Source organism: Macrotis lagotis, chromosome 2, assembly GCF_037893015.1.
Source record: "Macrotis lagotis isolate mMagLag1 chromosome 2, bilby.v1.9.chrom.fasta, whole genome shotgun sequence".
Classification (NCBI taxonomy): domain Eukaryota; kingdom Metazoa; phylum Chordata; class Mammalia; order Peramelemorphia; family Peramelidae; genus Macrotis; species Macrotis lagotis.
In genome coordinates this window covers 130,004,932-130,022,756 of record NC_133659.1, presented here as the reverse complement: position 1 = coordinate 130,022,756, position 17,825 = coordinate 130,004,932, and the positions used below count along the sequence as shown (strand labels likewise).

The window sequence follows — 17,825 nt, the reverse complement described above, 5'->3', positions numbered from 1 at the left end:
ATCTTTTACCAAAATTAAGTTCAGACACATATGAAATTGAGCAGTTGAATCTTATTCTTCCAAATAATTATGACCTGTTTAAAGATAATGAAAATAATTTCATAGAGAAATGTTGATTTGGAAAGTGTTTTCATTTCTCAATATGGATTACTGAAAATTCTAGATTAGTGGACTTGAAAAATAGCAAATATATTGTTTCAAAAAACAATCATTATCTTGCAAAATTTTGTCAGGCATTCCACACATTTAATAAATGATGCATTAGGCAAAAATTATCATTAGTCCATTCAGATAGCAAAATAACTGGTGTTATGGGGAGTGATGAGCATATATATATATATATATATATATATATATATATATATATATTCATTCAAGTTTAATTCAAATTTCAATTTGTTCACAATTGGTTTTCATTTAGTCTGGTTACTTGCTTTCAGATCCTGAAGTAACAGATTTTTCTTAATTTGCAATATTAATTGGCATGGGTAATCTTGAATCATCTGATATGCTAAAAACAATGATTCTATTATTGTTCTTATAACACAGTATACACATGCAACATTTGAGTATTTATATAGCTGACCTATTTAGAATCCCTATTTTACTAAGAATAATTACAAATATTTAATTCATTATTAAACAGTTTTATGGTAGACAAAACTAAAAATGATTTATACCTTCCATGCAAGTTGTTCAGCATTATAAAATCCTTCTAAATCTAGTAATTGCCTCAGTAGTTCCAGGGGTGGTTGTGCCCCATATTCCTCTGGCACTGGTGAATTCAGATCATCAATAAATATTATCACCTGTGGGGAAAAATTTAACAAATTTAATAATCATTATACTCTTAACTTCCTTTAAAGTATTAAATAATTGTGATAAACATACTAAAATTAAAAATAACAAATAGAATTAAACTAATTAGTTTGCATTCTATGTATTTCCTACATAAGGTGAAAACTAGGTCCAGTAGTTCAGAGAGAAATTATTATTTTTCTATTCTATTAATGACTAATTTTTAAATTAGGGATTAAGGATTTAACTCTTTATTTCCTCATTCAGGGACCAGCTCCTACAGGTCTATTAATCAGTCTCTGACTTGCAGATAGAAGAGATTGCCTAGATCCTTAGGGAACATGGTCCTAGATTTTGGTCAAGCCTTTATCTGACTAGAAGGCCTAATTTTTATTTAGAGTATAATTAGAATCTAATCTAGGTGCATTCCAGTCCTAAAGCATTAATACATATACATATCTTTTTATCCCTCCTTTGAAGTTTAGGGTGACCCATCTCATAAAGGAGAAAACTAACCAAAGTGACCTGGGGAGATTCATTGGTCAAGATTGCTTGAAGTGTCTGAGTCTCATGATCAAGTCATAATCTTAGCAGAAGGAACTGAAGACTTTTAGCCCACTTCCTCATTAATATTTTTACCCCCTCGTCAATTTTTCACCAATCAGGGTTGATTTTCACCTGACAGGATCATTCCCTTTTCTAAAAATATTTAAGGCACTTTAGTATCACCTTTAGGTCTTTAGTTACAGAGAAACTTCTGATTATCAATTTATTGATTATCAGCTAGCCAAAATAATAAATTGATTATTAATTACCTGGAAACACTTTCTCCCTTTTCATTTGTCTTAGTACAGTGGTATCAAACTCAAATAGATGCAAATTTCTGTGGATTGCATATTGTCTTAGAAAAATACAAATGAACATTACTTTTGTTTTATTACATTTTTATTTATTTGGTTAAACATTTTCCAAATAAATTTTTTTTCTATATCTGGGCCATCAAGCTGTGAGGTGTGGTGAATGTCATGATGGACTTGGAGTCAGGAAACTCTGATTTCAGACCCTTTATTAGATGTGTGACCCTCAGCAAGTCATTGATTCTACATGAACCTTAGTTTCTTTATTTGTAAAATGAAAGTAATAATAGCACTTACTTTACAGGGTTGTTGTGAGGATCTCAAATGGAATGATAAATATGAAGAACTTTGCAAATCTTAAAGCACTACATGTTAGCTATTGTCATCAGTAAAATATGGGAATTAAAAGTTGGAATTTCGCAGATATTGAATGATAAAAAGCATTCTTTGAAACAGATGTACCATTCATCCATTATTTAGATAGGCTGATTAGTGGGTCCAAAGACAGATACTTAAGCAAGTACTTATTTCCCATGGGCAGAACTATTTGCTGGATATGAACCACCTAGCTACAAAGCCATTACCTAGGAATTTTGACACTCAATGGAAAATAAAATTGTATATTAAAACCTTTCTGCAGTTCTTTATGTGAAAAATAATACAAAGCTTAAAACAACTGGATCTCTGATTTCAATGGCTTAGGAAATTCCCTGGTTAGGACATTCCTCTACCAATTCAGATGATCCATATCTATTCTTCAATTTAAATCAAAAAGTTGCCATGATAATAGTGAAGAGACAACTAGATTTACAGACAAGAAGACCTGGATTCAAGTCCTACCTGTGATCATAGGTATGTCTAGATTATGAATTAAAAGGTCCTGGTACAACCCAGTCCACACTTTACACTGATACATATTGCGTATGTATGACATACACAGAGAACTCTCTGGGACCCTCAAGAGAGGTAACTCTGTAATACGGAGGAAAAAAAATCAAGACTAGTTGACAAAGCAAGAGAGAGAATTGTTACACTATTGGCATTATTCTTATCTTAGCTCCCTATTTTAAGTATTTTTCCTAAGTCACTGCTAAGCTCAATAGTTTCTCTATAGTAGAAATTGTGTCAAATTCTTGCACTTTAAATTTTGTTGCTCTGAAACAAATGTCCATCACCCTACAATAGTTATGGCTATCTTTAGTTGTCTAACTGTAACAAAACATTATTTCTTCAACAAACAGTTACTGGATGTCTATTGTATGCAAAGGACTATTGTTAGTCACATATGTCCCAGCTACATACATACTTCAATTCAGTTGTAAATGAAGATGGTACTAAACACTGAGATTTGATTTCATAGATTCTACTCCATTTCAGTAAAAACTGACTTTCTTTGCTATTCTTACTCCAGAAATGGTAGTTGGTTTTAACTGTGTTATGCTGTTGGTAGCAGCTGGTTTCAGGCAGCATGGGCAGGGGGGGGACTCACATCCCATATGGAGAGATTTAGTTACCTCATGAATAAATGTTTCTGGCTTTAAGCAAACTTAAGAATTTTTGCAAGTGATCTGGGTTTATCTAAAGGCAGAGAGGTGAGCAGCTACACTTGGGGCTGCCCTGGTATATCAGTTGACAATTTTAGCATCATCTGCTTAGAAAGCAGGAGTATGTCAAATTATTGCAAGTCTACTTTTTAAGATTTAGGCATTACCAGTCTCTTTGCTTCTTCCTACTAGTCACATTTACAAGAGGAAAAATGGTGATTAAAAAAAAGCATTAGCAGAGGCAATCCTTTACTTTCTCAGTCTTCCCTTCTATGATACTCTCTCATTCCAAATTCTCAGTTCACTCATTGGATATGGATTCTTAATTATAATAGCAGCAGCTAGCATTTATATAGAAATTTAAGATTAGCAAAATGTTTTTATAAATTTGAAGGGCAGCTAGACACAGTGCCTGAAGATTCATTTTTCCTGAGTTCAAATTCTGCCTTAGGTTCTTACTAGCTTTGTGACCCTGGTAAGTCACTGAATCCTATTTGTTTTAGTTTTCTATCTGTCAAATGAACTGGAGAAGGAAATGGCAAACCACTCCGAGATCTTTATTAGGAAAACTCCAAATAAGGTCCTGAAGGGTCAGACATGACTGAACAACAACAAAAATCTCATTCAATCCTGATAACCATTACAGGAAGGAGATGCTATAATTATTATCTTTTCTTTATAGAAAAGAAATATGTGGTAAATAGAAGTTGAGTAACTTACTCAGCTAATAAATATGTGAGTCCAGACATGAACTCATTCTTCCTGACTCCAAGCCTAGTGGTCTGTGTACTGTGCAACCTTTCATCATGCTTTTGACATTTTTTTCTGCCTTCCATTTTTTTTATCAAATGAATTTTCTGGAGTTCAAAGTTGTTCAGGATCATGTGGAATTCTAACATTTTGTACTATAGGAGCCCAGAGTATAGAATACCAGGCCTGGAGTCAGGAAGAGCTGATTCTATTACTCCTGAACCTGAGTTCAAATCTCACCTCAAACACTTAAAAGCTATATGACCACGGGCCAATCATTCTTCCTCTGCTTGCCACAGTTTCCTCATCTGTCAAATGGGAATGATAATAACAACTATCACCTAGGGTGATTCTGAGGAGCAAATGAAATAATGGTAAAGCCTTCGCACAGGGCGCGATCCCTACACAATGAGCACTCTAAAAATACTACTATTATCGTTATTTAAAAAGATACCAATAGATCTAGTCCTTAAATAGTATTGACATGATAATTAAATGAAGAATGGGGGAGGGGGAATTCTTACCTGACTGTTTTTTGAAGCTCCATGAATATTAAAAGATTTTCTTACTAATTTCTTAAGAATCAACTCCTGAGTTTTGCCAGCAGTTGTATTGGCACTAAATTTTATTGTGGATACAATAATGTTTTCCTGTTCAAATGAAGTATCACTTCCTTCCTCTTTAGTCCAAGAATAATTTTCTTCAAAGGACTCTAGACACAAATTAACATTGAAATTCTGAGAATAATCTTTATTTTTCAGGCAAAAACAGATTAAATGCCTACTAAGTGAAACTCTATACATCCATATGCCAATAATGCTGAGATACAGTTAATTGTTGAGCTTAGCAATTATTTGAAGAAATAAGATGTAGACAAAAATTTGTGATAGAAAATGATACATGAGAAGTCCAAACATATTAAGAGATGTCCAAATGTATTCTTACATTAGGTTTAAATAAGGAAAAAATAATTTTGGATTGATAGGATTTATGGAAGAGATGAAAATTTGAACTTGTTCTTGGAGGTGGGAGTGGATGAAAAGACAAAGTCAGCTTCTGGAATAAAACAAGGTATATAAGGAGGATTAATTGACCAGTGTTTTCTAGAGGACACAGTGGGAAAAATAGAGAGACATAAGAAAACTGATGAGGGGAAGAGGGTCAGGTTTGGTGCTTCTTGTGTGACAGAGTAAAAAGTTTGTGCTAGATTTTCTTGGCAGTTGGGAGCCACCAAAAAGGTTTTGAGAAGAGTGAGATAGTCTAGCAATAAAAGATGGAATGGCAGGGGAGAACACTGGGGCAGTGAAAGCTACTAGGAAATGATTGCAATAGTTTGCAATGATTGCTAAACATGGCAGCAATGAAAGGATGGGACGTATTGGAGAAAAAATTGTGTGAAAGTAAAAGTGGTGGGTTCTGACATCTGCCTTGATATATAGAAGGTGAAGGAGAGAAGAGAGTCAAAAATGACTGCATTGTGTCTAGATCATGGGAAATGCTCAGGTTTTTACTTTTTTTATTAAGTTGCTTTTCAGGCCTACCACCCTCCCAAATGTGTCCTGAATAGATTAAAATGCAGTTGGAAAGACTTCTAGCCAAGATGGTAGAGAGAAGCTGGGTGCAGTTTTAAGGTCTCCTGGCTTTCCCTTGGAACTAACATGAATCAAACCTCTTAACAGCTTTTGTATCCACAGAACCCAGAGAAGAACCAAGTGGAATATCTCACAGCATGGTCCGTCACAGTGGCTGAAGCATTTCCAACCAGCTCAGCTGGTCTGGAAGACCTGGCCACAAGACACCCCCCTTCCCTCTCTCCTGTTTTCAGCAGAGGAATCCCTGTTTCTCTAGTTGAGCACCCCTTCCTCCTCCTGTGGGAGGACTTGATTTTTCCAGAACAAACAGAAAAGCTCCAGGTGCTTACATGTTTTGGATGTGAGTGGCAGCTCTCCCCAGCTGATTGCTGAAAAAGTTGATTAACTTTCTAGCCTGAGGGTCTAGCCCAGATAGGTTTAGGGAATGGAATGGGCCAAAGACACCAACAACACAGACAATCCAGAGAAAGCTTCTGGCATCCCTTACTGGCTGACCCACTGACTAACCCCCTGGAGTTCCTAATCTCAGAGAGTAAAGCCTCTAGGGATCCCACCACCAAAAGTCTGTTAACCAGCTCCTCCCCAACAGAAGAACCTAGGGAAAGCATTCAAAATGAAGAAAGGCCAGTGCAAAGCAGGGTATATTGAATGTTACCTTGAATATGGCTCAGATAGAGGTGGAGCCTCAAAGGAGAATATGAATTGGTTTCCAGCCCAGAAGGACTTATCTAACAAGGATGGTATTCTTAGAAGAGATCAGAAAGGAGTATAAATATTAAATGGAAAAATTGGGAAAAGAAATGCAAGAGAAAATTAATATCTTACAACAAAAAAAATAAATCATTTGATACTCTTTTTTTTGCAAGGCAATGGGGTTAAGTGGCTTGCCCAAGACCACACAGCCAGGCAATTATTCAGTGTCTGAGGTCAGATTTGAACTCAAGTACTCCTGAGTCCAGGGCTGGTGCTATATCTACCACCCCAACAAATCATTTAAAAACACAATTGGGCAAATGAAAAAAGATAAAAACTCCTTTAAAAATAGAATTGACCAATTGGAAAAGGAGATGCAAAAGATGAAGGAAACTCTTCCCTAAAAAAAATATGATTGGAATCTATGGAAACTAATGACTTCATGAGAAACCAAGAATCTGTCAAACAAACAACAAAAAAAGAAAAAAATAGAAAATGGTAAAATATCTTATTGGCAAAACAACTGACCTGGAAAATAGATCCAGGAGAGACAATTTAAGAATCATAGAACTTCCTGAAGACTTGGAAGGAAAAAAAAGCCAGTACTCCTTATTTCAGGATATAGTGAAGGAGAACTGCCCTAATATCCTGGAACCAGGGGGCAAAATAGTCATTGAAAGAATACATCAATCCACTCCTCAAAGGGATCCCAAAATGAAAACACTAATAAAACTCCACAACTGTGACATCAAGCTAAAAATCTCACAAGTGGACCAAAAGAAACAGTTCAGATATCAAGGAATCACAGCCAGGATCACACAGGACCTGGATGAATTGACATTAAGGGATCAAAGGGCCTGGAATATGATATTCCAGAGACCAAGGGAGCTTGTATAACAGCCAGGAATTTAGTATCCATCAAAACTGAGCTTTCTCTTTCAGGAGAAAAGATGGATGAAATAGGAGACTTTCAACTTTTCCTGATAAAAGAGCTAAACAGAAATTTGGCCTTCAAATAGGAGCCTCAAGAGATACATGAAAAAGTAAATAGGGGAAAAAAGAATAAAAGCTGTTATCCATTAAGATTAAACTGGTTATATCCCAACCTGGGAGGAAGATTCTTATAACTCTTGAGAATTGTAACTCTATTAGAGGGAATATACTTAGCCAGAAGGAATGGAATCCATGACATGTCTATGACTTTGATGGAATCATTTAAAAATAATATCTCATTTAAAAAAGGGGACAGTAAAAAGACAGGAGGAAGGGGAGATTGAATGGGGAAAATTATATCACATGAAGAGGTGCAAAGGACCTATTGCAATAGAGGGGAAGAAGAGAGGAGGTGAGAACCACCAATTTAGCTCAAATAGGAATTAATATACTCAGTTGAGTTTGGAAACTTATCTTAACTTTCAAATAAAAGGGCAAAGAGTGGGGGTGGGGAGGAAAGAGGGGACTGATAGAAAGAAAGGAAGGAAGAAGGGGTAAAGGGTAAGGGGAAAGAAAAGGAAGGTGGTTGGATAGAAGGGGTAAACACATTGAAGGAGGTGGTATTCAGAAGCAAAATACTGGGAAATAGGGATAAAGTGATAAAATGGTAAAAATACAAATGGAAGGAAGATAGCATGGAAGGCAATAAAGAGTTAGTAATTATAACTTTGAATGTGAATGGGATGAACTCTCCCATAAAAATGTAAGGGAATAGCAGAGTGGATTCAAAACCAGAATCCTACAATATGCTGCTTACAAGAAATGCATTTGAAGCAGAGACATATATATATATATATATATATACACACACAAAGTAAAGGTAAAAGGCTGTAGCAGAATATATTATGCTTTAGCTGAAGTGAAAAAGGCAGGGATAGTAATACTCATCTCAGACAAAGCAGTTGCAAAATTAGATCTCATTAAAAGAAATAAGGAAGGAAACTATATCCCCCTAAAAGGTATCATAGATAAACCAGTAATTTTAATACTAAAATTATATGTACAATGTGGTGCAGCATCCACACTCTTAGAGGAGAAGCTGAATGCATTATAAAAAGACATAGACAGCAAAACTCTACTGGTGGGAGACCCCAACCTCCCACTCTCAGAATTAGATAATTCTAACCATAAAATAAACAAGAAGGAAGTTAAGGAGGTAAATAAAATGTTAGAAAACTTAGATATGATAGACCTTTGAAGAAAACTGAATGGGAATAGAAAGGAATATACATTTTTTCTGCAGTACATGGCACTTACATAAAAACTGACCATGTACTAGGGCATTAAAAATATCATAATCAAATGCAGAAAGATGGAAATATTGAATGCATCCTTTTCTGACAATAATGCAGTAAAAATCATGTGCAATAAAGGGCCTGGGTGAGATAGACCTAAAACTAATTGGAAGCTAAATAACCTAATTTTAAAGAATGAGTGAATCAAACAACAAATCATATAAAGAATTAATGATTTCATACAAGATAATGACAATAACAAGACAACATAACAAAACTTATGGGATACAGTCAAAGCAGTTACTTGGGGATATATTATATCTCTAAATACTTGTGTAATATAGTAGAAAAAGAGGAAATCAATAAACTGAGCCTACAACTAAAAAAACAAATTAAAAATTCTAAATTAAATACTAGATTAGAAATTCTGAAAATTAAAGGAGAAATTAATAAAATCAAAAGCAAGAAAATTATTGAACTAATAAATAAAACCAAGATTTAGTAAAGAAAACTGAAATACTAGTATCAAAAATGAAAAAGGTGAGTCTACCACTAATGAGGATAAAATTAAAGTACTAATCTGGAAGTATTTTGCCCAACTGTATGCCAATAAATTTGATAATCTAAGTGAAGTGGATGAATATTTACAGAAACATAAATTGCCTAAGTTAAATGAAGAGGAAATTAAATATCTAAATAATCCTATCTCAGAAAAAAGAAAACCAACAAGCCATTAATGAACTCCCTAAGAAAAAATCTCCAGGGTCAGATGGATTCACAAGTGAATTCTATCAAACATTCAAGGAGCAATTGGTTCTATATAAACTATATTGAAAAAATAGGTGAAGACAGAACTCTATCTAATTCCTTCTATGCCATCAATATGGTGCTGATACCTAAAACAAGGAAGCATCAAAACAGAGAAAGAAAATTATACATCAATTTCCCTAATGAATATGGATGCAAAAATTTTAAATAAAATATTAGCAAAGTGATTACAGCTAGTTATCACCAGAATGATGCACTATGACCAAGTAGGATTTATTGCAGGAAGGCAGGGTTGGTTCAATATTAAGAAAACTATCAGCATAATAGACTATATTAATTACAAACCTAACAGAAATTATATGATTACCTCAATAGTTACTGAAAAAAATGACAAAATACAGCACCCATTCCTACTAAAAACACTAAAGCATATTCAGTGGGGATAAGTTAGAAGCATTCCCAATAAGATTAGGGGTGAAACAAAGATGCCCGTTATCACCACTATTATTCAATATTGTATTAGAAATGTTAGCTTTAGCAATAAGAGAAGAAAAAGAAACTGAAAGAATTAGAATTCACAGGAACAAAATCAGATCTAAATAACTGGGCAAATATCAACTGCTCATGGATAGGCCAAACTAATATAATAAAATTGACAATTCTACCTAAATTAAACTAATTATTTAGTGCCATGCCAATCAAACTTTCAAAAAAATTACTTTACTGAGCAAGAAAAAATAGTAATTAAATTTATATGGAGGGGAAAAAAATCAAGAATATCAAGGAATTTAATGAAAAAAATACAAAAGAAGGCAGCTTAATCATATCAGATATAAAATTGTATAATAAAGTATTAGTTATCAAAACTGTCTGGTACTGACTAAGAAATAGAGTGGTGGATCAGTGGAATAAATTAAGTGCAAAAGAGACAGCAGAAAATGATTATAATAATCTACTATTTGATAAACGTAAAGACTCCAGTTTCTGGTATAAGTACTCACTCTTCTATAAAAGCTACTGGATAAACTGGAAGACAGTATGGCAGAAACAAGGATTAGACAAACATCTCATACTCTATACTAAGACAAGGTAAAATGGATGCAAGATTTAGACATAAAAGATAATATTATAAGCATATTAGGAGAATAAGTAATAGTTCACCTATCAGATCTATGGAAAGGGGAGTAATTTGTGACCAAAAAAGATACAGAGAATATTATAAAAAATAAACCAGATATTTTTGATTACATTAATTAAAAAGATTTTGCACAAACAAAGCCTCTGTGACCAAGATCAAAAGGAATGTAGTAAATTGGGAAATAATTTTTACAATGTGTTTCTGACAAAGGACCCAGTTCTAAAATATATAGAGAACTGAGTTAAATTTATTAAAAAAAATAAATCATTCCCCAAATGACAAATGGTTAAGGGATATGCAAAGGCAGTTCTCAGACAAAGAAATCAAAGCTATCTATGGTCATATGAAAAATTGCACTAGATCATTATTGATTAAAGAAATGCAAATTAAAGCATCTCTGAGATACCACCTCACACCTCTCAGATTGGCCAATATGACTAGAAAGGAGATTGATCAATGTTGAAGAGATATGGGAAATCTGGGACACTAATGCATTGTTGTTGAAGTTGTAAACTGATCCAGCTTTTCTGGAGAGAGCAATTTAGAACTATGCCTAAAGGCAATAAAAAGTATATACCCTTTAACCTGCAATAGGATCTACATCCTGAAGAGATCATGAAAAGGGATAAAATTCCTACATGTACAAAAATAGTCATAGCAGTTCTGTTTGTGGTGGCAAGGAACTGGAAATTGAGGGGTTGTCCATCAAATGAGGAATGGCTAAACAAATTGTGGTATATGTAAGTGATGGAACACTATTGTTCTATAAGAAATCATGAGGAATGGGATTTCAGAAAAGTCTGGGAAGATTTGCATGAAATGATGCTGAATGAGATGAGCAGAACCAGAACATTGTACATCCTAACAACAACATGGGGGTGGTGATCAACCCTGATGGACTTGCTCACTGCATCAGTGCAATGATCAGGGATAATTGTAGGGGATCTGGGATGGAGAATATCAACTGTATTTAGAGAAGGAATTGTGGAGGTTTCAATGAAGACCAAAGATTAATATCTTCAATGTTTAAAAGTTGTCGTATGTATTATGTAATTTTGCTAACTCTAATGTTTTCTTTCTTCCTTTTGGACCTGTTTTTTCTCTCAACACATTCAATGTGGATCTGTGCATGGAAGCAAATGCAAAGACTATATCAGAGTACCTTCTGTGAGGAGAAAAAAATTGTAAAATTCAAAACCTTGCAAAAAAAAAGATTGGTAGTGGTGGCTAGGTGGTGCAGTGGATAGAGCACTGGCCCTGGAGTCAGGAGTACCTGAGTTCAAATCCGGCCTCAGACACTTAATAGTTACCTAGCTGTGTGGCCTTGGGCAAGCCACTTAACCCCATTGCCTTGCAAAAACTAAAACAAAAAGCAAAAAAAATTATTGGTAGAAACTACCATTATATGTAATTGAAAAACAAAATATATAATTAAACAATACAATTGGGACATATTTAACAAAATCAATAAAATATAATATAATATAGATAATATTGATGTTTTCCTAAATCAATATGCAACCTTTTGAATTCTTATGTATGGTTTAGTAGCTACCATTTCTACATGAACTTGATGCCACTAGTCTTGACCAGGGAAAAGAAGTCAGGGTTGGAATGATACTAAATAGTAATACTAATATTAGTTAATCATTACTCATCATGACCCCATTTGAATATTTTATTAGCAAAGACACTAGAGTGACTTGCCATTTCTTCTCCAGTTCAGCAGACTGAGGCAAACAGGGTTAAGTGACTTACTGAGGTAACGCAGCTAAAATATGTCTGAGTCCAGATTTGAACTCAGGAAAATGAATTTCCTGACTTCAGACCCAGACCTGTATCCTCTATAACACCTAACTTCCAAGTGATTTTCTTAGTAAAGGGGATCCTTCTAGCAATGCAAGTCCACATCTTCTCTGAAATTAATGGCCTATAGCATGGAGACTTACTATTCCAGGGTAAAATTAAAAAGTAAGTGTCAGAGATGAAATTTGAACCCTGGTCTTTCTGGTTGTTAGGTCAATTTTCTATTATACCAAGCTCCCTGTCAAGCAGGGTGATTAGATGAGTAATTTTAAGACTGGCAGAAATATAGAACTCAATAGGAAGAGCACGGGTTTATTGTGGTTGTTGTGCTTTTTGTAAAAGATGATGCTTGGTTTTAGACATGCTGAATTGAAGATGCTAGTGAGACATTTATTTAGAAATATACCTTAGGCCATTGGAAACTAGGGTCTAGACCAGAGGCATCAAACATGCTGGGTGAGACCCATTTAGTATCCAGACCCTTGTAGTATGTCTTCAGAGCCCAGTACTATACTAAAAATTCTCTTACAAAATCACCAGTGAATTATTCATTGCCCTTTTCTCTGTCTGGTACTTCTTGATGTTTTCATGCTATCTCTTTATCCTGTGTATGTTATGGTTCCATGCTTCCATAACACTAATCTCTTCTGACCTTTCTCTGAACTTCTGTATTATTTTTTGGGGGGATAATTCTCATCATACCATATATCTAGTAAGGGGGTACCCTAAAGCATTATATTAATATATCTAAATTTACTTCTAATGCATATATGTAATAGATACCATGTAGATATTATATACATTGAAATGTATTGAATAAGTTCAATATACATATTCATATATAAACATATCTACCCACATCTATCTATTCATCTGTCTATTTATCCATCTTTCTATCTAATTTATATATGATAAGATGGCAAGTAGGTAGACTGCCAGACTTGGAGTCAGGACCTGAATTCAAGTACAATCTTGGACTCTTACTCTTAGTAGTTATTTTTCCCTAGGCAAGTCAGTTAACTTTAGATTGCTTCAGTTCCTTTATCTTCAAAATGAAGATCTATCTATCTATCTATCTATCTATCTATCTATCTATCTATCTACACACACACACACACACACACACATACACACACACACATATATTAGGTTTTTGCCAGGCAAATGGGGTTAAGTGGCTTGCCCAAGGCCACACAGCTAGGTAATTAATAAATGTCTGATGTCGGGTTTGAACTCAGGTACTCCTGACTCCAGGACTGGTGCTCTATCCACTGCACCACCTAGCCGTCTCTAAAATGAAGATATTAATAGAAACTACCTCCCATGGTTATTACAAGGATAAACTGAGATAATATTTGTAAAATGCTTATTATCACAGGATCTGGCACATAGTAGTCACCATATAAAGTTTGCTCTTGTCATCATTATTATAATATGTAAATATATATGTATAAGATAGAGATTACTTATATATGCACACATATATATTCACATATCATATCTATATATTGAATTTTAATCTTTACCCAAGGTCAAGTTTTAGCTGTTTCAGTTGCCTATTAGTTGTCTTACTAGTTCTTCTAACTAAACATGTTAAGAACCAAACTCATAGTAGGCTTGCAGGAACAAACCTCTAAAACCAACCTGGAGGAAAACTCAAAAACCAATCCCATCATATTATAGATAAGTAAACTAAGGATTGTGGAGTCAAAGTGATTTTTTTAAGGTCACATAGTTATTAAGCAATAAAGGTGGTAATTGAACCTGTCTTTTGACTTCCTGAGATAGTGCTCTCTCTACTATAACTTATTGACAAGTTTCTCTTCCAAACTTATCACTTCTTCATTTTTCATTTATCTTGGAAATGTTCCCAATCACCTAGATTCAAAATTTTGGAGCAATCTTTGACTATACATCAGGAAAAGCTCTAAGGAAGGGAGATCATTTAGGAAGCTTATCAATAGTCATAGCAAGAGGTACTAAGAGTCCAATCTGGATAAGTACAAAGAAGGCATCAGATATAAGACATGCTGTGAAGGCAGAAATAGTAAGATTAGGCCATAGGATATAGAAGGAGAAGAATGAGAATAATGTTGAAAAACCTTGGAAACTAAAGATATGGTTCATTTCAGAGAAATAGTGAAGTTCAGAAAACGGGGTAGATTTTGGGGAAAGGATGATGATTTCTCTTTTGGGCAATTTGAATTTGACATGCTTATGCGATATCATTTTGAAATATTGAATAAACAATGGTGATACAAGATTGATATGGGGATAGACTGGGGCTAAATACATAGAATTAAATAATTAGCATAAAAATATAAATTAAACCCAGAAGAGTTGTTGTAATTTCCCAAGAGAAAAAATGTAGTGGGAGAAGACAAGAGTGCTAGAGTCTTGGAAAACAGAGTGATGACTCAGCAAAGGGGACTGAGAGAGAATAGTCAGAAAGTAAGAAGAATGGAAAAGAATAATGTTATAAAAGCTCAAAGAGAAGAGTATCCAGTATGAGAGAGTAGTAAATAGTGACAAATACAATGGAGAAGTAAAGATGTATGAAGACTGAAGAAAGCTTTGGCAATTAGGAGATCATTAGGAACTTTGGAGAGAACAGACTTATTTAGATCAGAAAGTCAGATGGCAAACAACTGAGGAGAGAAAATAGAGGAGGTGAGTACAGATAAATTTCTAGGAGTTTGGTCCAAAAAGGCATACAGAATGATATTTTTTGAAGAAATGTTATAGTAAAAGTTTTTTAAGGGATGGGGGTAATGTGGGTATGTTTAGAGGCATAAGGGAAGGAATCAATAGAGGAGGAAAGGGAAAGGATGGCAAGTGTCAATCTGTTGGAGAAGAATACATATATATGAAGAGAGAGAGAGAGAGAGAGAGAGAGAGAGAGAGAGAGAGAGAGAGAGAGAAATTGTCCTTGCTAAGAAGAAGGACTACCTCATTGACAGAAACTAGGAAAATCAAGGAGGGATTAGAGGATGTTAAGGGATTTTGAGATGAAGATAAGATTAGAGAGAGGGCTCATGGGGAAGTGATCCAATTTTCTCAGTAAAGTTAGAATCAAAAGTTCTTAGCTGAGGGAAAGTACTTGTAGGAGACTTGGGGAGAGTACTATAATGCTAATGCTTTGCTCAGCAGTAGAAATACAAATAAAAGCAAACAAATAGTCCCTGCTTTTAAGGATCTCATAGTCTTATGATAGAGTCAGTATGTAAACAACTATGTAAAAACAAGATGCATACAGGATAAACTAGAGAGAATTTCAGCGGCTAGGCCCCAAGGGTTAGAAATACTCAGCAAAGTTTCTTGTAGATGGTAGGATTTTAGTGGGGATTTGAAGGAAGATATGAAGCCAGGTGGCAGATATGAGGGGGGTGGAAAGTCTTACAACAAATAAGAAGTGAAGTGAAACAAATTCATACAGTAGCTGTGTACAAAAACACACATATATACAATTCAGGACTATCCCTAGTGAGGATTCTGATAACATTGTTCATCATAAATCCTTTGGAGACATGGTTGGTCATTGCATTGATAGGAGTCTTTCAAAGCTGTTTTTTCTTACATTGTTGTCCTTGAATAAATTGTTTTCCTGATTCTGCCCACTTCCTTCTGTACCAATTCATTCTAATTAGGATTCTTTGCAATGATCTCATTCATCATTTCTTAGGGCAGTTGGTTGGCACAATGGATAGAGCACTGTGCCTGGAGTCAAGAGGACTTGGGTTCAAATCCAGTCTTAGACATGAGACTTTCTAGCTGTGTGACTGGGCACTTCACTTAATCCTAACTGCCTTACATTCAGTAATCCTGATTTATTTATAACTCTCATGGATCTGGAGGATAAACTGAGGTTGGTGACTTCACTTAAATCCAATTCACATGCTTGTCATGGCATCACCTCCATGATGTCATGGCCTTCTTCAAGAATGAAGGACAAACAACAGCATTCATCATTTCTTACATTGTAAACAAATAAAGCAAATGGATTTAAAGTGTTGTGGAAATGTTGACAGAACTCTAAATGTGTCCAGTTATTTTACAAAGCAAATTGGAATAATGCTCAAAAGCTATTATATTGCACAAACCCTAAGTCACATTGATGATATTGCTGCTAAAGAGATCAAAAAACAAGGAAAAAGATCTTTTTTTTACAGTAGCTTTTTTTTGTGGTGGAAGAGAATAGGAAATAGGGGATGCCAATCAATCAGGGTATGATCAAACAAGTTATGGTATATGAATGCTTTGGAAAAGTATTAAGCTGTAAGAAATGATGATGGGCAATTTTAGTGAAATTTTAGATTTGTATGAACTGATGCAGGGCAGTGAGATGGCATACTGGATAGAATGCTGTGCCTGAAGTCAGGAAGTTTCATCTTCCCAAGTTCAAAACAGATTCCTACTAGCTGTGTGACCCTAGGAAAGTCATTTAACCCTTTTTGTCTCCATTTGTCTCCATTTCCTCATCTGTACAATGAGCTGGAGAAGGAAATGGCAAACTCCAGTAACTTTATTAAAAAAACCCAAGTGATGGATAAGATTGAAAAACAAATGAACAAAAAATGAAGTTATATGAAATGGGCAGAATTAAAAGAACAATTTGAAGACAAGCAACTAAATAGACTTAAGAATTGTAATCAACATAATAAGTAACTACAATTCCAGAGGACTCAAGGTAAAATATACTCTTCACATAGATATGTTTGTGTGTGTGTATATATGTATGTATATGCACATATTTATATAAATATTTGTCTCAATATCTGAGTGTTTATACACATAAATCTATCTAATCTACATATATATATTTGGGATCATGTAAAGGAGGAACTAATTTTGTTTGTAACACAGTTTTTGAGTTTCTTTTTTTCCCCAATGGTGAAAGGAAGGAGATATTAAGAAAGATATATACCTGTAAATAAAACTTAACTAAAAATAAGCCTCTGAAAATTTTTCATTAGTACTAAGGAAAATGTTCCTAACTGAAACAAAATACCAAGCAAGTTCATTAGAGTATTACATTTAGAAGTCATTAAGGGAAAAAGAAATCTCCAGTTGTCTCCAGACCTATGGTGTTATTAAAGAGCTTCTCATGAATAAAGATAACTCCCCTTGCCCAAATCATTCACCATGGCTTTGGAGACAGGACCAAAATGAGTTTCATTAATTAGATAATGTTTTAGTTATTTTTTTGAGTCATCAATATAATCACTTAAGACAATGAAAATTTTAATATCTTCTGAAAAATTCAGTGATACAATGGTGACCAATCAAAATCAGTGACCCTAATGGAACCATTTATTCCAAAAATCAAATAGTAACTATATTTTTAGTTGTATTCCCCTACTAATAAATGATTTGCACCTTGGTAAAATGGAGTATGATTGCTATTGTTTATTTCATTTTATTTACCTCAATTTCCCCACATACCTGTATCTTCAGATATTGACTTATTGCTGCTGTCTGTAATTAACCAAGTGATAGTCTCTTCTCCACTGTTAAAATTCAATAAAAAAAGTCAGGTTAGCTTATTTAAAAGTTCCCCCCACAGAACAGAGGGGATATAAATCTATCATTTCATCAAAGTAGGAAATGCTTAACATTGGAAAGTTCCATCATAAACAGAGGTCAAAAATTAG

General features: G+C 34.4%; 1 protein-coding gene across 1 annotated transcript in view; it reads right to left on the bottom strand.

Annotated features, from left to right (window-relative positions):
* Positions 1–17,825, bottom strand: part of DNAH14 (dynein axonemal heavy chain 14) — a 577,586-nt gene that overhangs the window by 165,784 nt on the left and 393,977 nt on the right. The window contains 3 exon segments of the mRNA XM_074220908.1: positions 681–809; positions 4,474–4,661; positions 17,617–17,681. Of these exon segments, the coding sequence (XP_074077009.1) occupies positions 681–809; positions 4,474–4,661; positions 17,617–17,681 (382 nt within the window).